The sequence below is a fragment of the Phasianus colchicus genome, chromosome 6 (genome assembly GCF_987193195.1).
Source record: "Phasianus colchicus chromosome 6, bPhaCol1.hap1.1, whole genome shotgun sequence".
Lineage (NCBI taxonomy): Eukaryota > Metazoa > Chordata > Aves > Galliformes > Phasianidae > Phasianus > Phasianus colchicus.
Window position 1 is genome coordinate 3,246,695 of NC_143441.1, and position 27,010 is coordinate 3,273,704.

The following is a 27,010-nucleotide window of genomic DNA, read 5'->3' on the forward strand; positions in this document are numbered from 1 at the left end:
CTGTACATCCTGAGAAGGCTGAATTTTCAAAATCTGCATGGGCTAACTGTAAGTCTTATTATAAATATTCTCCCCCCCTTTTTGAGAGGGGGAATAAAGCTATGATTTGTAGCCACTTGTGTTAGTAAGGAATCAGACTCAAAACCTCCACTGGCACAGAACAGACTTGTGACCCAAAGCATTGAAATTTTAGAAGAACTGCAGTGTTTATGAAAAATATGGAAGGCTGATGTTTCATTTGTTGAAGGATTGTGTACATGAGCATAAATTCCCCTCTCATTAGAATGCTTCTGGAGTGGAACGCAGAAGAGCTTTTCTATAATATGCAGCGCACACAGCTACAATGTGGTAGGTATCATTGCTCCCATAATGTACAAGGTGTATCCACAAGCACATACACTTCCATTTGGAAAGAGGTAAAGATGGAGTTGCTCATGTGTGTTCCAGTCTTTCTGTCATGTGAGAATAACATTATTACCCTTTTGGGGTAATGGTGGGCTATGATTTAATCTGGAATCAAGAATAGGTAAATCAGATCCTAGCAATGTCTGGGATAGATAGTGATGTGTAATATAGCATATGTGAAACAGTAAGTGCAAACATATCTGTGACTGGATATGTAGTACAGCTTTATACCAGAAATTGTGGTCGTGGGCAGAATGGTCAGTATGCAGTGGTGTTTTTCTGCTTTACTTTCTGTAGTGAAGTCCTGCTGTTACTAGTGTAAAATGTGGGTGCTATCAAGAGTACATTTAGGTCCCATGAGACAGTGTTTTCTGACTGAATTTATGAACAGAACAGTGCTTCTATGAATAAATAACTAAAAAGCTACATAAGAGAGTCGTTATTGACCCACCCAGAAGGCTTTGACGCTGTAATGATTTCAATGCAGGAGCCCTTGTTTTCAAGTGATATGTGCCATTTAGGATTCAGCATGGTTAAATTTTCATGATACATACACCAAAAGGCAAGGTGTTAAACCGTTCACATTCTCTGCCTTATTTATAGCACCCATCCATCCTTTTTTTTTTCCACCTCTCTTACAGTTAATAGAAAGATTCATGATTCTTCATGGTTGTCTATCTAGTGTCTGACAGTACTGACTGCCCTGCTAAAGCAAGTCACTATCTATAATTGATATCCTTCTATGGAATAGGGTACTGGCTGCAATTGAAGGGTTTTGCTGAAAGCTCTTAAATCTTGACAACTTCTGCCCTTGTTCTGGTTCAGTCGCTGAGCTTCACAGCTGGGATCCCAGGCTTATTTGAACTTGGTGCAAAAGGGGTGCGTGTGTTTCACATTAGCAAATCACAAAGTCGGAGAGCAGCATTAGAGCTGCTTCTGTGGACTCCTGCCAGGTAGTCTTATTTACAGTGCCTTGTGCTCCTGAAAAGATTGCTCACATTACCGTTTGAGCATGTGTGCTGAAGATTCCTTTCTTTCCCTTCTTATTTGGAAAAAAAAAAAAAAAAAAATCTTATTTATTTTAAAGCCTCAGTTTGCTGCTGGGGCCTTTATCATTCAGCTGTTTAATTAATTTCTCTGCCCAGCAAGATATTATAATTGGGCTTCGCTGAGCTCAAGTTTGTTTTAAATATGTGATAAATGCACTTGAGCACCCAGAAGCTAATAAGATATTGTATATTTTTATAAATCTGCTTTTTGTTGCAGTTTGTCTTTTTTTTCCCCCAGAAATCAGGTTAAGAATAAAATATTGCGGAAGGGTTAGACACTAAAGATAAAAGTTTGTTTAAGAAAATTATCCTTCAAGGAAACGACTGAAGTTATTGTTAAATATTAATACAATGGCAATCAGAAAAACGCAGTGCTGCCTATTTCTCATCCCCCTTGCTGTGTAGAGTTGATAATTATTTTTATTTTAATTCAAAAACATGCTTGAAGAACTGTAGAGCTGTTTTTTTGTTAACATTTTCTCCTTAATTGTGCAGCAATAAAATTCTCTCATTGTTGTTACATATGATTAGATGAGATCAAAAAACCCTAAACTGACAGTGATGGCTTACGATCACGATTCCATTTGCTGAAGTCTTTTTGACTGCTTTCAAGCCCTGATGACTGAAGCACTCCCCTGGCAGTCCTTGGAACAGGGACCGTAATGCTCCTCCAGGTCCCCCAAGCTGTGTTTCTGAACGTTTTTACCCTCCTTTTCTGTAGAAAAGAGTGGGTTCAGCCTTGGCAGACAGAAGTTGGGCAGCTATAATGGAGGCCTCTGTAAAACGTAGGCTGTGCCCACAGGCTACCTCAATTCAGGTTCTGCAGCACCTGTAGTGGTTTGGGGTGCCTTGGTCAATGCAGTGCACCACAAAACTGAAGAACAGATCTGATCAGGAGTTGAGCTCTCTGCTCTCTAAAGGACCAGAAGCCTTTGGACACCCAGAAACAGGAACACCTGCAGTCAGTAGACTTTTGAAAGCCTGCCTCCCCGTTCTCCCTTACTGATGTATGGCTTCTTCCTCAGCTCCTCTCTCACATGAGAAGTGGCAGGAAAGGACTGTAAGAGCCTCGCTTTTCTGCATTAAAAGGGATCCAACTGCAACACAGGAAAAAGCTACTACTTTCACTGAGAGCAGTTCACCTGGTTTGCAGTGGCAGAGCCATAAATGAAAGGGGGAATCACGCTTTGCTCCAGCTCCCTGCGCTGCAGATGAGCTTGCAGCTCAGTGGCACAGGTGAGGTGCCAGCCCTATGAAACAAGGCCCTTTGCCATCTCAAAGGGATGTAGTTCAACACCCCAACTGGCGTGTGTCTGTGAAGATGTGCAGGGATTTATTATTTATTTTATTCTGCAGACTGTTTCTGTTGCATTTCCACTGTGGTTTTGGTTCTAGTGCAATAGCAGAGATTCTTCAGCCCCTTCGGAGTCTCATCTGATTATGGCAGCAACTGCCCTGAAAGGTTCAGAAATGTCTCCTTTAAATTGAAAAAAGAGTAAGGAGCAGATAGGAACATTAAATACGTTATAGTATTTTTTCTTTTTCCTGAAAAAAGGAAATGTTTTATGTACAACAGTAAAGTTTGTTCGGTGGTGATCTTATTCTATTTCATCTTTTTTTTATTTTTCATTTCATGGAATCTGGATCCTACCCCATATTTGGAGAAGCAATGCTTTGCACAAAAGAAATCATTCTTCAAGTAACAGAAGCCCAGGACTTGTACTGAAGGCTGGGGCAGTGTGGAAAAGGAAGGCAGCTGCTTTGGTGGCAAGCAAGGGCTGTTCAAAGTTTTTCTTCAGCTCGTGTATCCCCTCAGTGCATTTGATCTTTGTAGCTGTGAAGGAGGAAGGAGGAGGAGAGAATATAGAAGAGAAGCAAATAATTGTGAGAAATACCCATCCAGAAGTTTGGAGTGAATGTTTAGAGTTAGATTTCAAAATTCCCTTGCTGCCTGTTTAAGGCCAAGTTGTAATTAAGATACCAAAGGTGCTGGGATATAGGCAGCTGAACCTGTAGCTTTAAGATCCACCATAATGGTAGCATCATTTTGGGCCAAGAGTTCGTTGCCATTCAAAAACTAGTAAGCCGATCTCTGCCCCTAAGTGCATACACATTCTCTCTTGGTTTCCACATGGGTAACTAACACATTCTTGTTCTCCTGTAGCATGTCTTTAACCATCTATCAAAGGGGTTTTAAGGTTAAGTAACCACAGACCGACCTCACGCTGTTCTCTCTGTGTTCCGTGGAGCATCAGCAGCCCCTGGGGCCGGCACATCCCTGCTCCACACCAGCCACCAGAATGCCCTCTGCCTTCCAGCAGTGTTAAAAGCCAGCGCTGCTGCCTTCTGAAGAGATCTCATTCACTCTGGGCTTGACCCGAAGGCCAGCTGTGCTTTGGCTCAGGCCCTCTTAAGCACTCCTGCATCAGCAGTTCCCCTTCCTAGAGTCTGGCTTTCGATGAATCACAGAGGAGATGAAAAAAAAATAAAGTGGGGATTTTTTTTTTTTTTTTTTTTTTTTTTTGATACAGAAAGGTTTACAAAAAAATAAATCCACCCTAATCTGGGAAGTATTAAGAGGGGATTTAGAGAGAGAAATATAATCATTTTTTATTTTAATTCCTCTGTAATTAGTGTTTCTTTCACAGCATTAGTAAAACTTGTGGTTAGTCTGCTGCTGCTATGGCTGCTGTTCATGGGAGTTGCCAAAGTCATCGTCTCTGAATTGGTGTCCCTGAAAGGAATTGCTGTATTCTGGCATGCAATTTAAATAGCGTTCCCTTTTTGCTGTGTAGTAGAGACTGATCAGTGCTCCTCCTGTGCCCAGAGAAGTTACTCTAGTAATTTAGATTGAAATCAGAACAAGTAGATACTTGAATGAGAAGGGCCATGCATAAAAGTGAGCGGGTCTTGGGTCTACATATCCATATGTAATTTTCATCAGAAAATCTTTTCAGATGGTTTGTGGACTGCATATATTTACTTAGCTTTATTTTCCCTGGCAGTGGAACTAGAGAGCTTCTCCAGGTTAGTGATGCTTCATGGATGATTTGCAGTTTTTTGGGAAGCAGAGGGTTAAAAGCCAGCCGCCAATTTCCAGGGGATACCGTGCTGCCTGAGTGAAGGAACAGGCACAAGTAAAGCTGCAAAGTGAGTTGGCTTTTCAGCTTCTGACTCTTGGCATATTGCATAGAAGAGAGGCAATAGAAATCCATGCCTGCTGCTTCAGCTGCCTCAGAGCAGTAAGGAAGGTTGGGCTTGTGCACTGACTCCAGAGAGCGTTCAGTCCTGTTCCAGGGGCCAGGAAAAGCATATTCCCCTGGGCGGAGTTGTCATTTCTGTCTGGGTTTTTCCTTTCTTGCTGCTGACTGAGTCGTTTGCAGTTATGTAGCTCTTACAATGGTGAACAAGTGGAACACTGAACTTCAATTTTCTGAGACCCTCTGTTCTTCGTGATTTGTTTCTACATTGCTTTTGTCTTCTCAAAAAGAGTAGGGCATCCATAGGGCAAGCCATCTTCCTATCTTTGTCATGAGTGCTGTGTTCTCCCTCTTAGACACCTGTATTGTACCTAAAAGGTTTGTCCATAAATCTGATGCCTTGTGGAACCGAAATCTGTGAGCTCAGCCCAGCTACTTTACATGGAAGGGGTTTCTCGCAGACAGAAGTGGCAGACTGGCATGTTCAGATGAAGGCAGGATTGGGTGAGCTGCATACGGGCTCGAGTGTCACTTCTGCATTTGATTCTGAGGGTTTTACAGTGTGGGTTGATCTTTGCAGTGTTTTGTTCATGTAAACTCTTAATAGAAAAAAAAAAAAAAAGAAAGAAGACCTTACAAGCCTTATATTCGGGTTAGATAAATTCCGTGTTTTTCAGTGGTCACACTTCTGTATGTGAATTTTCCAAGGTATTGGGTAGCTAATCTGTGAAGTAAATGGGTGGTGGTTTTGTCAGGAGTGGGTCCTCTGGTGGTTTGCGCTGTAGGTATGAGGTCTGCATATACGTTCTTATGTGTATCACAGGGCTGAGATGCCACAGTTCTCTGTGAGATAAAGTAGTCAAGCTGAAAATGAAACAAAGCTCTAACTGTATCCCTCCTTGTGTTTAGCAGAGATAAACTACAGTGGAGTCTCAGTGCTGCTCCATTTGGCTTCTGGCAGCAGCTTTAATTGGTAAAATGCAGATTTTTTTTTTTGATCAAGAGAGGATTATTCTTGTTATCAGTCTGGAGCATCTTATTTCAAGATGAAAAGGCTTCGCTGAATTACAGATGCCAACATTTTTACAAAGCACTTGGCGATTGACATCTCAAAGAGAAAGTATGATTTATTAGCCTATAATGGCTAACACTGAGCACTGGGCTAGGTCCCACTGATTTGTGAAATTGCTTAATATGAATTGCCTTTTTGTGTAATTCAAGCCGTAGGTTTTTCAAATAAACTTAGAATATAAAGCGTATGAAATGTTACATACCTGGAAAGGGGGAAGTGGAATGGAGCTATGTAGCTAAAAAGAAAAGAAAGGGAATGGAAAAAAGAGAAAAGGAAAGAAGGAGAGAAAGAAAGAAAGAAAAGGAAAAAAAAAAAAAGGAAGAAAAGAAAGAAAAGAAGGAAGAAAAAAAAGACCTACTTCTAAATCCATCTTGGTGGTGTTTTTTTTTACAGTAGTTTGGTTGATATGTTGGCAGAGTAAAGATTAATAACAAGCCTTGTCGCTATCAGTAGCTGCTTGTCGATTCTCTGTAACAGGGCTGTCTGTTCAGCATGGAAATTATTGATTAAATAAAAATTGCTATTAGATTGTGATGTGATCCATAATCACAAACAATGGTGGACATTCCTCTTTCAGATCCCAAGCCATGCATCAAGTTTTTCCTTGCAGTAATTTATATTGTGCTGACACTCGCACCCATTAGGCTTTTATCCTCTCCTACATGTGTCAAGAAAGCACTAAAAGAAAGAACAGCAACAGCACAGCGGCAGGTAGGAGCTCACTGAATTTTCTGAGAGAAGCACAGCATAGCTGAGCCCATCCTTTGCTTCCAGGTAGAACCTTACCTCAGCAGTGGGCAACACTTCTTGCATTCACAGACCTTTTTCTGAGGATTTTCAGTGAGAGCTTTCTCCACAAGTATCTATACTGAAATTGCTCACTGCCCATTTTTGCTTCCGTTATTCTCTTGGCACTGATTTTATCTGTGATCCTCCTTTAAGGTGCACCCATGTCAGGATGATGTGGAAGAGGCATGCATCCAGGAAGACTGAATGCTTTCTTGCTTTTTTTCTTGCTTTTCTAATATAAATATTCTGGAGTGTGAAAGTCAGATGGGTTTCCTGTAGTTATTTAGCTCTGATGCTTCTTACTTTGAGGAATCCAGGATCAGAGTGCTTTGTTTAAGACTGCATCACTTTAGGCTGAATTAATTAAAAAGATAATATCTCACCCTTCTCTTCCCAGCACATGTGAGCATGGTACCAACCTTCTGCCCCCAATGAGAGGCTTTGTCTAAAACTAATGGGAACTTAGTCAAGACTTTTTACAGAGTTTGGCTGTTTGTAAGAATAATGCCCACACAGCTTCTCCATTACCTTGTCTCAAAAGACCTTAAAAATAGATGTGTCAAAACTGATCAAATCCAGCTTGCCTGGCTGCGAGGCAGAGGATTCCTGTAGCTCTGGCCTGCAGATTGCTGGCAGTGTCTACCAGCACTAAGCATAATTATTAGAAGAGTTTTGTATCTCTGTACAAGGGCTGAGAATATAGCAGCTTAAAACATTGTGGGCACATGGTAATTTTTTTAGTGTAATTTTTCTTAACGTTCATAGAATAAGGCTTTATCCTTCAAACTGTCACCAATGCTCACTGTCATGCTATATGTTAGGTAGCTTTTGCATACCTTCCTTGCGTCTAAAATATTTCCAATATGGTATGTTACAGATAACCAAGAACATCCTACCTGCAGTATTTGACTGTTTGCCACATTGTGCTCATGTCAAAGAGAGTGTTTAACAGTAAGCTCTGCTTCCTTCACTGTGCAGAGTAAACACAGAGTTTCCCTGTCACTTAAATTAAGAGACCAATTCGTTTCGCAAAGCCGGAGCATGTGCCTTGCACACCTCCCTGCAGTTCAGCCACTTTCTCTGTGTGGATCAGAGCCAAGGGATTACCAGCCAGGAAATTAATTGCCAAGGGGATTCCAGCACTTATTGTTAGTAAAAAAAAAAAAAAAAAAGTGAACAAAGAAGCGCGTTTTATATCACACTCTGACGGCGCCAGGCTGTACCTCTGATGAGGGGATGTTGCAAAGATGCAGGCTTGTTGTTGGGGCTGCCCTTTGGTTGTCTCCTGCAGAGTCCTGGGTCCAGCTGTAGTACGCGTCAGTCCCATTCAAAATGGATTCACAGTGATTTATAGAAGAGCTGCATTTCTGAAATGAACCAGATTATTTAGGATTGATTTTTAGTTAGCAGAAGCAACTTGTCAGTTCTCTGCAAGTAAATTGAAGTTAGTGTGTGGAATGCAAGGCAGAAAGACAGCTTTGGCACTTTTTTAAGTGTACTACTTGAAGATCTTTCACAGTTTTCATTCCATTTGTCCCAAAATACATCTGTTGTCTAGCTGTGGCACAATTGTCTGTGGTACATATCAAGAGAACAGAAAATGTTATCCCAGGACACAAGAGATGGAAGAAGCTATCCCTGCTGCTGTTCCCAGGAGCATCAAGGATAACAAACCTTTGCTAACCTAGGATGTGTCAGGGATGACCAAACCCAGCAGAGATGTGAAAGATAAATTTGAATGAATGTCCAGTGGAAAAAGCCTAAGGCTGTCTCAGAGAAGCAGTAAACCTGTTGCACATGATAAAGCTTGGTAGAAATGTTCCTTAGAGATGTCAGAAAGGGAGGGCCCAGACTATCTTCTGCAGTTGTCATTGCTTCTGTCACCCACTGATGTATTAATTCTGCCAGCATCTCCTCTGTGATGAAACCTCGTGAAGGTTTTGATGATCCTTATCACTGCCATCATTTTTCTTTCTAGTTTCTCAGTGTTGTGTGTTTTTACATCACTGTACTCCCAGCTTTCTCGGGGTTTTTTGTGCAGTTCATTCAGGATAAGGCATTGTCTCCTAATCTAACCTGCAGCTTTCATATATTGTGTGTAAGGAGACACTGAGTGCATTTGTTGAAGAAATCCTGCAATTCAGGAATGTTTTTTTGCATTGATAATTGTATGGGTAACTTGAATGTGATCATGTAGTAAGCACAGGACTCAAAGTTTAAAAGGCTTCTAGATGAACACAGGTAGGTCCTACTAAGGAGTATCTTTCATTTCAAGTGGGCCAGTGTTAGCTGTGCTGCCATCATTCATAAAGTACCAAGAGCAGAAAAAAATGCATGGTTACACAAAATCTGATCCAAAATTGATCTAAAGGAAGTTCATACTGTTAAGCAGCTCTTGGCTACGTAGTCTGTACAGTATTCCTGCCCATACGTTTACTACTTCCTGGGGAGCAGATTTCATTTAGTTGGCGTTTACCTTGCTTACTTGCTATTCCACCCCTTTAGGAGCACATGATTTTCAGTAAAAGAAGGCAGTACCTTTTTTCTTTTTCTTTTTTTAAAAGGGATTGAGTAGTTTGCCAGTTCTTCTGTACCGGTTCGGCAGTTTGGAAGTCTTCAAAATCTTATTAAAGTTATACTTTTTATCTTTGCTCATGGGATTAATCCATGGTTTGTCTATGGTAATACAAAATGGCATTAAGCCGCTGCAGTGTATGTTTACATTTTAACTCAAAGAGCCTGTTGGTACTGACCTGCTTGCAATCTGTTTCCAAAACTGGGCACTGAAAAGCATTGTAAATTTTAACAGATTTTTGTCAGTAAACCATATAATTTCTATAAAACAGTTCTGGCTTTATATATTCGCTTTGTGCACTACTGTTGTTGGGATATTTTGCTGGTATGTTTTTACTTACATTCTTTCTGCTTTAGGCATTTATTTGTTGGCTTCACTGGTCTGGTCTGTGTAACAGTTAGAAATCTCTTCCCGTTTTATTCTTTTATTCTAGTGAACGTGCTTTGTTTTAAAGGGAAATGTTATTACTTTGAGCATGGTTTGAACCCACTGCTCAATATCTTAAGTATAACAGCTGCTAAAGCCCCACTCCTGCAGAGAACTGTGTGTTGGACCCAGTGGAATTTAACAAACTCTGCACTGCCATAAGGGCTCACGTGAGCAGAGCACCTCACAGAATCAAGATCTGCACATCTCACCTAGGAGCAATGGCTGGAATTTATCAAAGCCAAACAATGTAGGGGGAGCGTTGTTAATTTCAGGTTTAATATATACAGCAGATCTGATTTCTGTTGAAGTTGGATGGCTTACTGTGGCAGAAAGGAGGACTATAGATTTATGCCTTCTGCAGCAATGTGGGAAAAGTTCCAAAGGATTTAGTACTTCTACCTTGTGTGTGCTGATGTGCCTTTTGCAAAACCGAGGTGCCGTTTTCATTCTCCATACTGTTTGCAAATACAAGGGAACACCTTGATGCAACATCTCTTTTTCATGACTTCTATCTCAGGAATCGCTGGCAGGAATTCACTGTAATCTTCCTAAGTGAGAAAAACACGTATATATATATATGTATATTTGCTTTTAAGCCTGTTGCACTAACACCTGTAGCAGTGCAAAGTGCTTGAATATTTATTTATTCATTTAATTAATTTTAAGGCCTGTTTTTCTGATGTTTTTGGTAAAGATTGTCCAAAGCTGTGTTTGGGTTCAGAATTGCAAAGCAAGTAATCAGCCCTGGCTCATGTTGGACATCTCCTGTGAGGGAGTTTCAATGGATTTAACTTGAGTTTTGTGGAAATTCTGTAGCAGTTGCACGCAAAATCAATTTTTACCCCTAAATGGAAGATCATGAAGCAGAAAATATTGAATTTGAGCCTCAGGTAGTTTTCTGTCCTTCCACATTCAGTCGCTCCTAGAAGGTATCAGACTTATTTTCTATTCAGCATTCCTAAGTGACTGTCAGACATAGTGAAGGTCAGACACTGTGTTTCAGGCCATTCTTTACCCTCTTCCCTGTCCAGCTATAGAAAAATACCTGTCCTTGTTTGTACTCTACTGTTTTGACTGGACTGAGAGAGGAGAATGTAGTGAGCACTCCTCTTTTGTAGGTTTGCAGCAGGAAGAGGCATCATGCCTCCCTGCTGTCATGCCATAGAGCTTTCCTGGGGGCAGGAATCTCACTCCATATCATTTGAATCTATAGCCAGATCACAGTATGCCTATGGGGAGAGCTTGTGTGCATGTGTGATGAAGAGAGAAGATGGAGAAAAAAACGAAGGAGAGCTGGCAGAACAGGAGGCTGATCATCACTGCAGGGCTAACCCAGGAACCCCATCCCATCCCCTACACAAGATCATCACTAGGGGTAGGATTTGGGAGCAGATGATCTTCAGTCACTATTGCACTGTGAAGGCTAGCAGTACAGTTTCTTCATGTGGTCTTAAATCCTTTAGCAAGCAGCCTTTCTTCTAGCCCTGTCCTTTTGAGCCTCATTTGAATGCTCTTCACTGGTGCATGCTTTCTTCCTCTTCTTTTCTCATGTAAATCTCATGGTTTATATTGCAGGTGCCAAATAAATCTAATTTACACAAAAGACGGGTGATGCTAAAATGTGGCTGTAATTTGGGGACCTAAATGTGAAGAGCATAACAAATATTAAGTAAAGTGGGCCAAACACGAGTAGTTAAAATCTTTTTTCTTCAAGAGATTTCTGTACATTTGAACTCCTGATGAAGGTAAAGCTTATAATGGGGTTCTGCCTTCCAGACTGCCTTATAAAAAAGGGATGACCCTACAGCAAAAGGCTTTTTTTTTGCTCATGTGTTGCAGCTTATCCATGAGTGCTCAGGCAGTCCTGTAATCATGCAGCCAGATGTGTAGAAAAGGGACCAAGAGGGATGCTGAAGCTAGTGGAAGGTGGAGGAGTTTACCAGTATCTACACAGTGAATGCCCCAAGAACTTGGTCATCCTAATGTCTTTCTCCCCATCACCAGCAGTTTGCAGGAGAGCAGGGCATACCTTTGGAGCACAGAGACATATCCATAACATCCCTTCTTGAGAACAACTGTCCTGAGCTTCTGCTTCATGGTTTTTACTTTCAGTTCATTCACTTCTTAGCTGCAGCTCCCTGGTACATGTGCAGTTAGCTCTGTCCTTGGGAAAGTCAAAGAATGAGGACCAGGAGGAGGAGGTTTTATTGTTTGTTTGTTTTTATAACATCAAAATATGGTAGCTGTGATACCTTATTTCATCAATTAAGGCTGATGTAGGACAGAACATTGATGCTGGGGGAACTTGGAAGGCCCAATTTATCTCAGCAGCATATTTTGAAAAATTATTTCCATACATTTGGAAAAAAGAGTTAAGAAAGCTTGAATTCCTGTTACATGCCACTTTCACCTATTAATCTCCCAGCTACAAATAGAAGAATGCAACTTTCAAGAAAGAGATGACACTTGATTTTTTGACAGTTATGGAAGGCAACATCAGAAAAGAAGCAAAGCTGAGAGTCATCAAAGCATCGTTCTGCTGCTGTAAAAGTGAAATGATTAATGGCCACAACATTTGTCTTTTTATTCTGGCAGAATCTCATTTATTCAATTTTCACTTTTAGGAAATAAAAATGTAGTTTCTGCCCATTTCTTTCCAGCTACATGCTCTTACACAGGAAATAAAGAGAGGGCTGTAAAACATTGCCCTTGATGGAGCTGCGTGTTGCTGCTAGCAGACTTAACTGTACTGTATATGTGAATATATCTATATTAAAAGAAACAAGAACAAGATGTAATGTTATTGAGAAGGAATCCTCACAATATCCCATAAGTTCTGTTCCCTCCACAAAATACCCTAAAGCCTACCAAAAAGCTGTCTAAAACCTGGAAACATAGATTGCAGTCTAAGGGAATTGGTTCTCAGCCTGACCAGCAAGCTGTGTTTGCTCTACTGGTATTATATCATATCCATACTGTATAACTGCTAAATCAGAGATTAAAAGGAGGTCATGCTGTATTATGAACTGCTGCCATTATTTTTAGGATTAGATAACTTTTCTTTTTTTTTCCTCCCCGCTGATTCTCTTTATGTCCTAAGGGCAAATCCTTTCTCTTGGGTCAGGAATGTAATAAGGCAGGTTTTCCTCTCTCCAGGATATTGTGTCTGTCTCACTGTGTTTAAATTGCCACAGAAAGCTCTTCTGAGCAAAATACAGTATTTTCTTTGTACAAGAGCCAACGATTGACGTATCCTTGGGGACTTCTCTGTCTTTAGCATTTAAACACACAAGTTGGATATGTTTAACCTATTGATAGGCAACAGAGACAACTATAGAATTTATTGCAGGAGAGCAAACGGGGAAGGAGAATGAAAATATTTTAATTTTTTTTAATTAACTTACAGATTGAGAACTTTTATTGCTGTTGTTAGTGCAAAGAGATGAAATGAGGAAAAATAATCAGACCTATATTTTCAGCTGAAACAGGATGGTGAGTAGAAAATAGTCCTGCTGGATTTTGTCTTTTAAATTAGCATGCTCCCATCTAATACAGTGTCACATTTAGAGATTAAGACTTCTCCACGCCCATAAAATCAAATAGCATTTGGAGTCAGAAGATGACTCCTGCACTTGTAGTAAATTCCAATAAATGCCATTATTTCTTAATTATTACTAGCTTGAATTTTCTCTTCGGGCATTCCTGGCTTCTGGCTTCCAAAGCTGTATGCTCCGTGAGACAAGAAGAGTCTGTTTTTGTGTCTTGCCCTGACCCCAGATCTTCAATACATCTTTAAACATGGCTGTAAACCCAGTCTTCTTCCAGTGGCAGAGATGCCAGTCAAAGGCAGTTACTGACCCAGCTGGTTGCTACATCTCTGGAAGAGGCATGGTTCCTGCTGGTTTGTCCTTCCCATGGAGTGAATCCCGTTTCTCATACATTGCAGACAAAACGAGCTGCATTAGACCAGGCTGTTTGGACTGAGGCAGGTGAATAAGGAGGTAATGAGATATTGAGACGGTAGTATTGGATGTGCTAAGGAAAGGTGGTGAGCTCTTATGGGACAGAACAAGTCAGTGTTTCCGTGCAACTAGAATACCATGCATCTCCCCTGTTGAAGGAGAGGAACTGTGAGTTTTAGAGGGATAATGGACGTGTGGGATTTCTTATGGGGGAATACATTATGCTTCATGCCAGCACAAGCACTCAGCACCAGTATCCATCCTTGAGGCCGAATACATACATTGGAAAGGCAGTTTCCCCACTCAGGAAATGAAGCAACTTAGCATTGCACTCCACATGTGTGTGGAAACATTGCTTTGGGTGAAAAAAGGAGAGGAAAAGTTTCTCGAGTCAAGAATCAAGATTCCTCATGGACTGTTCCAAAGACTTTTACAGCATAGGGAGCCATGTTCAAGTGCAGATGGTGCAAGATGGAAACCGTATTCTCTCGTACCTCTTTTCCTCACTTTCCTTCTTTCTTACTTTTTTCCATCTTCCAGTCATTGTTTTCCATGCTGCCCTCTTCTAATACCTGTCATCCCTTCATATTTTCTTCTGCAAGCTGTCTTAAGTTATAAGTCATGATTATTTTTCAGCTAGGCTTCTGATTTTGATCCCTCTCCTCCTTCATTGACTGCTATTGCCAGTTCTCAAGTGATGGAGATGGGAATCCAGACCAGCACAGCAATGAACGAGCTTCAAGTGTAAATTCAGCTGAAATGCTGGCTAACACGTCATTTTTCCATACAATTAAATATTAACAGTCACATACATAGAGTTCATATATTAAGTTTGTAAAATAATGTAAGTTATATTTCCTATTTTCCACATACTTTGCAATTTTCTGCTTTTATTTGGTGATGTGATTATTTTTCTGATTGGGATGACTAAAACTTTCCTAGTCATGCTGGAGTTACAAACATTTGTGGTACATACTTAGTTGTACTGTTAAAAATGTCACATTTCTCTCAAAATACATGATTACTGACGTGGTGTGCCATTACTGCACATTTAGGTTTATGATCTTGACCAAATCTGGGGAGGAATGGGAGGCTTTATTTATTCATAGTGGAAAACTGAAAATTAAGTATTGAGGTTGAATGACAGGATCAAATACTGCAGGGTGAGGAGTGCAGCGTGCAGACACAGTATTTAGTGCATTCATTATGCGCTCAGGAAATTGCCATGGTTTTAAGATCCAGCCAATTTTAACTGTGGTTATTCTGATTCAGCAAAGGTGTCTAGACTGTTGAGGCACTGACATACTTTGGGCCAGATCAGTGGATTGTATGAATTGTCATGTTGCTAATCAGCATTAGTAGAGATCTGTCACAACACTATTTCTTAAATCTTCTCTAAACTATGGAAGACAGGTGTAAAAACTATTCTGGAAAGACAATAAATGGAACAAAGGAAAGGAAGCTGAAGTGGAGATAGCTATCTGAGCTTCTCCACAGGCATGTGCCTATGCAGAAATGCAGAGTTCTTCACGTATAGCTATAGCTTTGGCTTGGCTTCAGGAACTGAAAGCAGCTTAAGCATTTGTGCCACCATAAGGGTTTATAGCAGCTTAAGTGCTTCTTCTGTCTTAGGAACTGAAAATGACTGAAATACTTATGTCACCCTAAGGACATGAGGTCAAAAGCATACTCTTGACTCATGCAGCAGGAAGCGGACATTAGTCTCTTGTGGTTGTTTAATCTGGTTGTGCCTACAAATGATCATTAGTAGGGAAAGGACTGTTTTCCAGGAGATTAAAATGCAGGCATCGTGCTGACAGGGAATCACAAAAGTTTGAGAGAAACTTGATTGCAGCAATGGGAATGCGTTTGCAGACTCTGCTGGGGATCTTGGTCTACTGAGATGCACTTTTTAGCCTCCTTACAATAGGATTTCTATTGTGGGAAGGTATTTCCCACATCACCAGGACCTCCTTTATATGCTGACTTCCTTACAAAGCTTTTTGTCTGTCCATCTTGCCATGGATCATGGAGTTTATCGAGATGTTAATGAGGTGGTAGGGGGGTATGGCTGATGTCATCTCCTCATTGCCTTACTACCTAAAATGGTAGCAAGGAGTAGTGACGAGCCCAGGATCACATCCCTGGGGAGCAGGCAAGCAGGATATTTCCTGAAGTGCTGCCCTGTCGCTTTTCTGAATGGTGGTGCTCTTTTTACATCCACTCATCTATCTCAGGAAGCTGTGTGGGTCAAGAACCTCAAAAGTATGCATGCTACTCAGGAAGGGATGACTACTTTAGGTGGGAATCAGAAACCTAAATACTCCAGTGCATGTGATTTAGGTCTTACTTTTTCCCATCTTAAGTCCCCATCTCTACTGCAACTGTAGTAGGCGATATTATTTCCCAAGGTTTGTTCTTAGAAGAGATAAATTAACAAGCCACAGGGCACTCAGTTGCTTCAAAAGTGGTCTCAAGTATCTACACAAAGAGAGCTGTACTTAGACTTGGGCAAGGATAGGTAAGTATGAAGGTGAACTCTTAGATAAGACAGATGCAGAAGAGGGCCAAGAGGACCACTGAGCTGGAATGGGCTAGCACAGTCTTGAAAGCAACAGTGAGGAACTTGGGGACAAAATGCCAGGCAGGGATTTCTACACCTCAAGGCAAAGCAGGGAAGGAGAGAAGGAGCAAGGACTTGGTCATCTAGAGAAGACCAGAGGGAACCAGCTTATTTAATCCAGCAAATGCAGGCAGAGAGGAGAGTTATCCATAAATTAGTTGGGATGAGGGAGGGAGACAAAAACCATGCAAGGAAACAGAGCTGTTTAAGCTGAAGGATAGTGTTGGCACAAGAACAAATGAGTATAAATTGGCTGTGAATAAATTGAAACTAGAAATGAGTTGCTAACCAACAAAAGAGCAAGTTTCTAGAGCAGCTTCCCACTGGGGACAGAGCAGAATACTAGTGTACTTAGAAGAGATGAAGCTTGTTTGTGAATGGGATTATGTGTAATGGGGCTTGCTGTAGTGAGGAATGAACTCGGTGACCAGGAGGTCCCCTCCTGTTTCTAACTGTACATTAGCTTAGGGACAAATCTACATCCCTTATGCAAAACATGTAAACAAGTGTGTTACCTGTGGGACTTGCAGGTCAGGGATGACTAATCCCTTTCCAGGCCAGCCTCAGAGCTGTCGAGTTATTGCTGGCCACGATCTCTGCACATTTCTCCTGTGCAGCTCCCTCGAGCAACTGCTGGATAAGCTGTGCTTAGCAGCTGTTCTGCTGCAGTGCCTCTCCACGTCTCTGTTTTCATTTCCTATGCTGCCAGCCCTGCTGGTCTAAGGGTTATTCTGCAGCAGCACAGGTCAGGGCAAGATTTGTGCTAGAAGGTGCTTTAAACATCCCTTCTGTTTGAAGTGTGTAGTGAAGTTTAGTGAGGAGATATTTAGCACTCCTGTTTAATTTATAATTCCAGGAGGATAACTGTGAGAGGCCAAGAAAAGCCAAAAATCATAATTACACAATAGAAATGAAAGCAATTTTTAGCAGTGCAGACATCATGCCTTCTTAACTACACATTACCAAGGCAGTGTGCTTCTTTCCAGTTTTTTTCCTAGCATGTGCTGGGGTAGTGCATCCAGAGCAGAAAGCAGAATCAGGAGGTTTGCCCAATGGTTTCTGCTTTATCCCTCAAATAACATCTTGTTTTTACAGATGTAATCGCAATTGCAGGTGACAGTCATTCTTTTTCTCGTGCTCCTAGCTCATTCCACTGATGTGAACAGTAGGCTTTTGTGCTGCTGTTTGACTGTGTAACAGCAGAAATGGCCTTTGTTTATGTACTGAGTAACTAACGGGTACCAAGCAGTCAGCTTGGATGTGGTTATACATTTCCCTTCTAAAAAACACACAGAGAAGGGAAATCAAGCATTAAGTTATAGGTCCCACCTCCAGTCTCACTTTGTCAGCTACTGTATGGAGTTGCACACGGTGTGCATTGACCATATAAGAACACATTTTTAACATGCTCCCTCGTTAAATTGTATTTCTTACCATGTAAGCATTTATGCTTCCAAGACACTGCAGGTTGTGCTTCCAGATGCCAGCTTCCCCAGTAGAAATGACACACCAAGTTCAGCCTTAATTTCAATAAATCTGTTGGTTTTGCTCTGGAATTGAAATCTATTTAAGAGCTTTCTTCTTCAAAGCCAGGGCATTCTAAAACCAAAATCGATATAGAGGTCAGCTCCCTCTGTTCATGTTGGAGCCAAATGTTAATAGCAACATTCTTTAAAGAAAAGAAAATGAGCCAGGACAGACTGAGGCTTGGTAATGAGCATTGAAATGACATGAAAGTGACTGGAATTCTGCAAATGACCCCTGTTTAGCAGCTTTTCAGAACTGTGTGCAATGGGAGATAGCTAGTGGAATTTGAGCTTTTATCAGGGCCTTTTTTTTTTGTCAGGTCACAAATTCTTAATAGTGCAGAGCTGGTGCTTCAGAGCCTTGTGTTAGCAAGCCTGACACTAGGGAGTAATATCGTTGTCTTTCATGCTCCTATTTACTGTCATAAGGATTACCAACATAAGTAAAACTTGCAGGTTTGAGTCTATCAAATTAAAAGAAAAGCCTTTTCACACCCTGAAACTGCATCAAAATTCAATTTCACTGGGAAAAAAAATATCCTTCTGATCTAGTCCCTGGAATGTGACATTTCATGGGTGTAATAAGGTTACAAACAGATTATAAATTGAAACCCTATAAATCCTCATTGTACTGTACCAAAGCTTCTGCTTTGCATAATACTCTTATTCCTGACTGTTCTTTGTTTTACAAGCTGAAAACTATTCACTTTCTCTCATAATAGAGACCGGGGAGTCAAAACCACCATGCAAAATCCAAATGTAATTATGTGAGTCAATGAACCTGAATGCCAGAGTTCACAAACTTCTGAACTTTTCTAATTGCTGTTGTGAGGCCTTCCTCTTCTTTAAGCATATTTTAGATATCGCACGTTGTTTTCTGCCAAATAACAAACCTAAACAAATCCCAGTGTTTTAAACCTACTACCTGTTTTGTTGGTGTAGTGCTGCTGAGTGCCTGTAGTTGGCTGGTCAGTTTTCAGATCATACTGTGAGTGTGCAGGGCATTGGGATCCGGTCCTGTGCAATAATAAAGGCAGTGAGTGTCATTGTCCCAGAGCACTTCTGAGTTCTGCTGTGCTCTTGTGCTCATTTAGTGCTGAACAAGATCTTCTGGACCAGCCTATTCGTATTTGTGCAAAGTGCAAATGCAGTACAGTATTTGGGGCACTTCTGTAGGTTTGCTGAAACATTGCTCCTATGTGAAATGCAACCAAAAAGCAACTGAGGTGGTATGAGAGGTAAAAATTACTCAGGTTAGCAGAAGCTGTAGTGAGCTTATTTCTTCTAGTCTGTACCTAAAGGTGAGGATCCTCAAAGGAACTAAACAAGAACAAGATGACGTTGCACGCAAGCTCTCAGAGGCCTCCTAGAGCATCAATGCAATGAGCAAGAACTGTGCAGAAAGTGGTTTGATAGTGGCAAAAGCAGAAAGGAGTGACAGGATGAAGGAGCAGGGCCAACAACTGTGGAGTGACACAGTTGCACAGCGATGTGACGGTGATCACAAGATGGCTGACAGATGAGCCATGGAGTGACAGACAGAGGTCATCCTAGGCAAGCTTTTTCAGCAGCTCTGGTGAACCTGGACAGAAGAGGGGGTGAGGGAAGGAGCGTTTTGCCCATGAGGAAGGACAGTTTTAGAGGATGCTTAGACTGATAAATGTGAGAAGTACAGAGGGCAAGGAGCAAGCTCATTTGGAGCTACAAAATTGTCCTGCAGAGGGTGTTTCTGAAGAAGAGTGTGTGTGTGTGTGTCCACTCAGGACAGTGGGGTAAAGAGCTTCTGCTGCGAGCTGACTGACACAGCCATGGTGATTTTGAATCCAGGGGAAATCCCATGTTATCCATGCAGTTGTGTATAATTTCTCTCTTGGCCGTGTCGGTTTAACCATACAGATTATAGTCTGTAATATTTATAGGAAGGCGTAGCCAAGACTTACTTCAGTGTATTGAGGTTTGTCCCTTTTTCGTTCAGAAGAGTGCACATTAATCTCACTGTACCATTCTGATTCGATTTCACAACGCTGGGCTCCTGCATACTTCTGGTACAGCCGTGTGTAATGCGAATGGGCTACATAACGTAGATGGGCACTTGGAATGTAAACTGCAGATTACATGCTGTACATTGTTCAACACATCTTCCTTCTGGTCATATACTTTGTCCATCAGAAACTTTAAGAAATAGCAATGAAGTTTCAGAAGGAGAAAAGAGCAGTCATCTTTTATAGGCAACCGACATCTGCTTGCCATAGAGATGTTGCATAATTGTGAATATAAGTGATTATATTTGGTTATCTGATTGTTTTCAGGACTTCAGGGAAGATTGGAATTATCTTTCCTTTTTTTTTTCTCTTTTTTTTTTTCTCTCTTTTTTTTTTCTGTGTGTGTGTGCAACTGTGTTTCTGTAGGGCTGGCTTTTTCTGTGAGCTACTTATACACCAGATACTGATTGCATCTTTTGCTGTGATCACGTGTAAACTCTGGAAGCAGTTTTTCTTAATGGGAATAATCTCATTTGCTGTGAAATGCAGCCATCTAGTGGCACAACCAGAAAGCTGTGGTAGAAAGTACAGGAATGGTGATGTCTCTGAGGCAGGATTTATCAAAGGGAGTTCAGGAGGATGAACTGCTGAAATTCCAACCTTTGTGCACCTTTGCAAGGCCAAGTATTGGATGATTTTGTTGCTTTCTGAAGCTGTGAAAAACAAACATGAAAAGTAATAATAATAACTTGAGGCTGACCCTGGTTCATCAGCTTGTTTCTGCTCAGAAACAAAATCAGTGAGAATTAAATTCTTTGCCAAACTGAATCTTGATGAAGGGAGCAGAGCAAGCTACTTTTCTGAAAGAGTAAAAGGCACACAGCCCTAGCCTGTCTCTGGGTACATTCACAAACAAGAGTTGTCTAGGACTACAGATCCAGGCTGGGTGTCTCTCCAAAAAGCCTTTTGGGCAAGGCCATACTTCACAGTGGCAAAATCTGTTTTGATAGATGGTTCTATGCATGGAACTTTCAGTTACTGGACTATGTAGGGTTTTGTCTCCCCTACCACCATGTATACACGAGGCCAATACTGAAAGAAAATCAGGAGAGCGGGGGACTGAGAAGATCTGATCGACACTTGGTTTAGCAGTTGTGTTGATTTTTGAGATTGGAGCTCAAATTTTTTTAGGCCTGATTTTAAATGTTTTTTGTGTGGAGTGGCACTTGAGTAGACTTCCCTCATCTGAAAAGACATTACTCAATGTTGAAGTGGTGCTGTGCGTGAAATTCTCCAGGACCTATTTAACAGCTTGTTTTTCTGTTGCCTGATCCCAAGCCAGCTGATGTCAGTTGAAACAAATTCATGGCCTTAGTGGACTTCCAGGGCAACGTATGATTTGGATGCTATGACCTTTCTGCAGTGCAGATAATCTTGTTCTTCTACTACCACAAGATCAGTGCTGTTTCAATGCAAATCAACAGTAAGGCTGCTGGCAAAGTTATGTTTCTGTTAATCTGTAAACTTCCTTCTATCCAAACAGCATATAAATAATGACCACATACATGGTGAGAAGAAAGAGTTTGTGTGCCGATGGCTGGACTGTTCCAGGGAGCAGAAACCATTCAAAGCCCAGTATATGCTGGTGGTCCACATGAGGAGACATACAGGGGAAAAGCCACACAAATGCACTGTGAGTAAAGGAGGCTGAGCTCAGGCTTTGGCGGGGCCCTGGGGCTGTGTAGGGAGCAAAGCAACACAGGTGCTGTGTGCTCTTACCTTCTGTCCATCAGACACTGCTACAGTTGACACTGCATGTCTGCTTTGTTATCCAGCTGGTGCAGATGGTAAGAACTGGATAACTTGGCCAACTTTCTCAAATTTAAAAAGGAAAGACCCAAAAGGCAGTATTAAACAGGACTCAATTTGCTTAAATTGTTCAAAAGCACTTTCTCTTACAAAGCTACATCTGGGTGTTATTGTGGGCCACGAGTCTGCTAGTGACTTGATGACTGTCTTAGACAGAGTACATGAAATGCTGTTTTGTCCTGTAAGAGAAGATTTATGTGGTGCTGGAAGCATTTTCACTTGAATTGTGATGATTTTGCATGGGTAAAATTAAAACTAAAACCTAACAAATCAAAACAAAACTACATTGCACACGGTTATGAAGGCTTGGAATGTTTTTAAACAGGTCAGCTTTTACTGTTTCTTACAAGTCCAAATATTAAAATTAATCCACACATACTCTTTATCTGCAGTTTGAAGGTTGTACAAAGGCCTACTCCAGACTAGAAAACTTGAAAACGCACTTGAGATCTCACACTGGAGAGAAACCATATGTGTGTGAACACGAGGGCTGCAACAAAGCTTTCTCCAATGCATCCGACAGGGCCAAGCACCAAAACAGGACTCATTCAAATGAGGTAAGTAAGCATAGCTTCCAAAATAAATAAATGAGTAAATAAAATTGTGAGGTGAACCAGACCTAGATGTGCAATGTGATCATAGCAATTTGCTATGGAGGACAGCCGTAGAAATCCTCAGCAACCTGAAGGGAGTACTGAATTTAACAATTATCAGCACAATCATTTTAACATCAGACAGATCTAAAGAAGCTACGGGTCATTTTGTTAAGTATGAGAGGAGTGGAGGGAGGATTGATGGGGAATGTAGTGGAAACATGCACGTTAACCAGGCGAAGCTGGTTATGCTGACATGCTGCAATCATTTTTCTTTCTGGAGCTGGTGGGGTTGTTCAGCCCTCAGAGGGTGTCAGTCACCTTGCCTTGCTGCATGCTGACATCTGGTGGCTGTCGAGCTACATCTCTTGCTCAGGAGGACAGGAACCACAGCACCCTGCAGTCCTCGCTTCTCAAGCAGAGTGGGAGCAAAGGTTGCCCACCTAGGCTCTGCAACATCTTGTAATGTCCCTTCCAGCAGCTGCATAAAGGCATAAAGAAGTCACTAGGGGCTGGAAAATTTGAGTTGCCCTAAAAGTTCTGAGCTACACCTCTTTACTTTTCTCAGGACTATTACTATTTTTTTTTCCTTTCTGAATAAACTTCACAGAGCAGGGATGCAGTAGAGGAAATTTGTTCTTTCCAGGCAAACCCACTGTGTCAGTCCCCTCTGTCTCAACAACTGCAACATTCTTAGACAATATATACTGATGTAGGGCCTGCCATGAATGCCCCTGGAAAGCAATTTAGCAGTTCCTCACAGTGCCATTTCCATTGTTAAGTAGATAACCCACATGCAGATTTAAAAGCAGCTCAGATATCTTGATGCAGATGTGTTGTACAGAGCTTAGCTGATGTGCACATCCTTAGCATCTGGAGAAAACCTGCTTCTGTACTTCAGTATTAACTTCACATTGCTACAATTGACATTTTTGCTCTTACTCAAGTCAGTGTGAGCATTTTTTCTACTGACATCAGTGGATGGAGGCTCAGGCCATAGATAGCCATTAATAAGCCACGTTTGTCAAAGGCTCTATAGTGCCATGTATAAACACAGGAAGAATGCCTTTAAGGAACTCTGCATGGGGAACTCTTTTTCTTGAGAGTTAGTGTAAATAAGACTTAAAATAGTATTTTCTTGGAAACATGGCAGTAATAAAAGTGAGTGAATGATACTTTCTTTCCTGAGGCAGTTACAATGTTTAGGAAGGGTTCAACTCATCCATTCTAATCTCCTCATGATATAAGGACAAAGAAAGTCTTGGTGAGATTATAAGACAGCAAATTTACTTTTTTCCACATTGCTGATTGGACCGGATAAATCTGTAGATAAAGGAAGCTGTTTTTAAAGAAAATGAGTGATTAATTATGCTAGTAACAGTAGCATTACTAGTGTATATATTGCTGCAGTGTGAAAGTGTTATGGAAGTGAATGCTATGCTTTGACATGCGAACTGGTGATCTGAAAGGGCCAGGAGAGAAATTCTTCCTCAGATATTCCTGCCTGAAAAGATGTCCCAATATGTTCTGAAGGTGATTGTTTGCCTGTGAATGTCGAGGAGTAAGTACTGGGTATACTGGAAATGAAGTATCAGATTGCTGAGAGCAGTGGATAGGATAGATAGGCCAATCTTCATCAGCTTCCATTGCTTTGCTGCTGTGATAAGTCAGAGCCTGTGCCAGTTTGTATTATGAGAGACTCTGTCCTCTGTAAGCCATGCATCAATATTGAGTACCAAAACCAGGGGAAATCAATAGATTTGACTCGATGCAGTCACTCTAGAGACTGTAAATTAGATAACAAATTCACCATGAAAGGCTGTAACTGTAGTGCCAGCTGTGCTCCAGGGAGCTCTTCAGGACTCCCATGTGGAATTAAACTTGAGTGTTTTTCTTGGCATGGCAGAAACCGTATGTTTGCAAGATCCCAGGCTGCACAAAGCGCTACACAGACCCCAGTTCTCTACGGAAACATGTGAAGACCGTGCATGGCCCAGAAGCTCACGTCACCAAGAAGCAGCGAGGAGACATCCACCCGAGGCCTCCACCACCCCGAGACCCAGGCAGCCACTCTCAGACACGATCGCCAGGCCAGCAGACTCAGGGTGCGACTGGGGAGCAGAAGGACCTCAACAACACTACCTCAAGGCGTGAAGAATGCCTCCAAGTGAAAGCAGTCAAGTCAGAGAAACCAATGGTATGCAATACGCTGTGACATTTCCTTTGTCCTTTCTCTCTTTGGAACTTCATGTTAATCCCATTATGAAATGCTCAAACCCATAAAATCCAGCTCACAAGTTTGGATCTTTGCGAGGCTTTCTTTTTCGTTTACATTGTAAAATGTTTTTAAAGCTCAAGAAATAGCAAATAAAAAGATTACATCTAGTCTGTGCAATACACAGTAAGTGCAGTGCTGGCAACTCTCGCAATAATTGTTTATCTTAAAACTCCATCTTCTGGAATCATCGTATTATGAGAAAATCATAGCTTTCATTTTAAAAAGGCAGTTTTTTTTCCACTCTTCTGTTTGCAGAAGAGAGATAGAGTATTTGAGTCCTGCAGTCTCAAATTCCGAATGCAAATAAAACCAAGTCAGAATTACTGCCATGTTGATGTTGGTGATGGTAAATTTTGTAGAACCTGGAGAAAGAGTCAGAGTTTAGGGGCTTGAGGATGTCATCTCTGACAGATGGAATCTAACTGAAACAAGATGAGGTGACTTTCTTCAATGGCAGGAGGAGATTTTTTGATAATATTTGATCTCCAGTGTGACGTGACCTCTTAGGTTAATCTGATACTTTAATTTGACCATGTTAGCCTAATTCAAATTGAAGCAAATTAAAGTGAATTTAAAGTTTCATCAAGTCTTTCTCTGGTTTATCTCCAATGTACTGTACTATACCAGTGTGAAGGACCTCATTATTTTTAGAGCTTGAGGGTAAAATTAATCCAGTTTTCTGACATGCTGTTTAAAACAAAAGAAGTCCTTCTTTCACGTGCTTTCACTTAAAATGCATCCTATCCTATCCACAAGGATTAAAACCAGTAAAGGCAGTCCCTCCATCCTCTACTACCTCTGAGTCTACATTTCATCTGGACCCAATCCTTGGGAGCTACAAATATGAGCCCTCCAAACTGTGCTTATATGGTTGGTCTTCATGCTGCAGTTCAGAATGATTACTCACTGAAGTATGAGCTATTGGTATACTGTGGTTAATGCTTACACCCAAACTGTGGAATATCCCATATTATAAACATTAATCCCAAATTCATAAACATTCAGGTGTCCAGAGTTAACTCCTTTTGAAGTCCATAGGAGATCCTCTGTCATCTTTGGTGATAACTGCCTTAAATTACAAAGGAACAAACCCATTCCTCTCTTGCTTATGTAACTAAATCCATAGCATTATTGAGGTATGCTGAGCTTTCAAATATAAATGGTTTCATAATAATGATTGTTTTCATGGTATTAAATATTTATCTCTGGAAAATATCTTCTAAAAACAATTTTATGTTTCCTGTTTTTATTGCTTGCGTGAATTAAGACATATGCTCTGTTTTTTAACTAATCCAATGTCTTTTCTGTCTAATGCTCTTAAATGTCTTGTTCTAACTTCCTAAGGACAGTGGGTAATAAGGTGAGGGCATTTTAACTTCTCTGCTGTTTTTCTTACTGCAACATTATTTATGTCTTTATTTTAGCCTTCTGCCTGTTATCCAATCATTCCTTTATTTAGTAATGTGCAATCCATCAAACTCATTCCCAAATGTAACGTGCTGTGAGTATTTTGCAACATTTGACATGTGAAAAATCTGGCATATTGGTGAAATGTTTTCAAAAAGTCTTAGAACCTTCCTCTCTAGCCCCTTTTCTTTTTAATTGCACACCTAGAAATATGTTTCCCATAATGCTGTTCTTCTGTAACCTACCTCACTGATCTTTACACGTGGCTACAAGAACAGGCTTCTAACCATCACTGCTCTTCTTCCATATGGCATGGAGCTATTGTACAGAAGCACAAGCTCTCTTCTGAGTAATAACAGTTGTTTCTATTCTTGTCACAAAATCTTCTGTGGCCAGGATTTGGAAATCAGCTTGCTCAGTGTGGCCACATAAATTCTAGGTATCATCATTCAAGTTAGAAGTAATATAATAGTTATTGCATCTGAATTGACTCCTCAGGGACATATGAAGCTACAGTACTGCTTTCATTCACTGATGTTAAAAGTGAGAGCAACCATTGCTACCTCAGAAACTCTTGCTAGCATTTGTCAGTAAGAATGTGCATAAAAATCACAGGCTGGCAGGAAAAAAAAACAAAGTGAAGTATTTACTTGAAACTGTTCTTGGGAGCAAAATGATCCTGCATGCACAGACTTGTGATCACTGTAATACAGTCCCCTGTGTCCAGAGACTTCTGCCTGTCTTGTTACATGTTTTGTCTGTCACTCAGTCAGTCTGTCTGTTTCAGTTTGTTTGAGAGATTTCCCCATGCTTTTACAAATACATTGTGAGTATAAAAAGTAAATTGAGCCTGTATCTCCCCACAGCAAGAATCCTGCTACAGCAGTGGGAGCACCATTAAGAAAGAAGAAGCTATTGCACTGGGTTTACATTCCTTTAGATGGACTGTACTGTGTACTTAGAAGATTCCATAAGTTCTAATGAAACAAAGGATTTGATTTGGTAGATGATCACCTTCTTAATGCAGGGCAGAGATGAAATAAGTTAGAGTGTGCTGCGAGGGTCCTTCAGGATGCTGATAATACGTTACAGTAGTTTGCAATGATGCTCTCTCCCTGTTTTATGACATGCCAACATTTCTGGCCAACCACTGCTCGTAACAATGAGCCTTAAGCATGGAAAGTACTTCAGTTCTTTAGCCGCAAGTCTAATTTAAAAAAAAAACACAAAACACAACAAATTCCAGTGTTG

The 27,010-nt window shown here is 40.9% G+C and overlaps 1 protein-coding gene across 7 annotated transcripts in view; it reads left to right on the plus strand.

The window, feature by feature from the left end:
- The window catches only part of GLI3 (GLI family zinc finger 3), a 205,279-nt gene that overhangs the window by 169,662 nt on the left and 8,607 nt on the right, over positions 1-27,010 (plus strand). For all 7 annotated transcript variants that reach the window (XM_090142200.1, XM_031599386.2, XM_031599387.2 and 4 more), the window contains 3 exons: positions 21,156-21,305; positions 21,874-22,038; positions 23,981-24,271. In XM_090142200.1, coding sequence (XP_089998326.1) covers positions 21,156-21,305; positions 21,874-22,038; positions 23,981-24,271 — 606 coding nt within the window. The remainder of the gene's footprint in view (positions 1-21,155; positions 21,306-21,873; positions 22,039-23,980; positions 24,272-27,010) is intronic.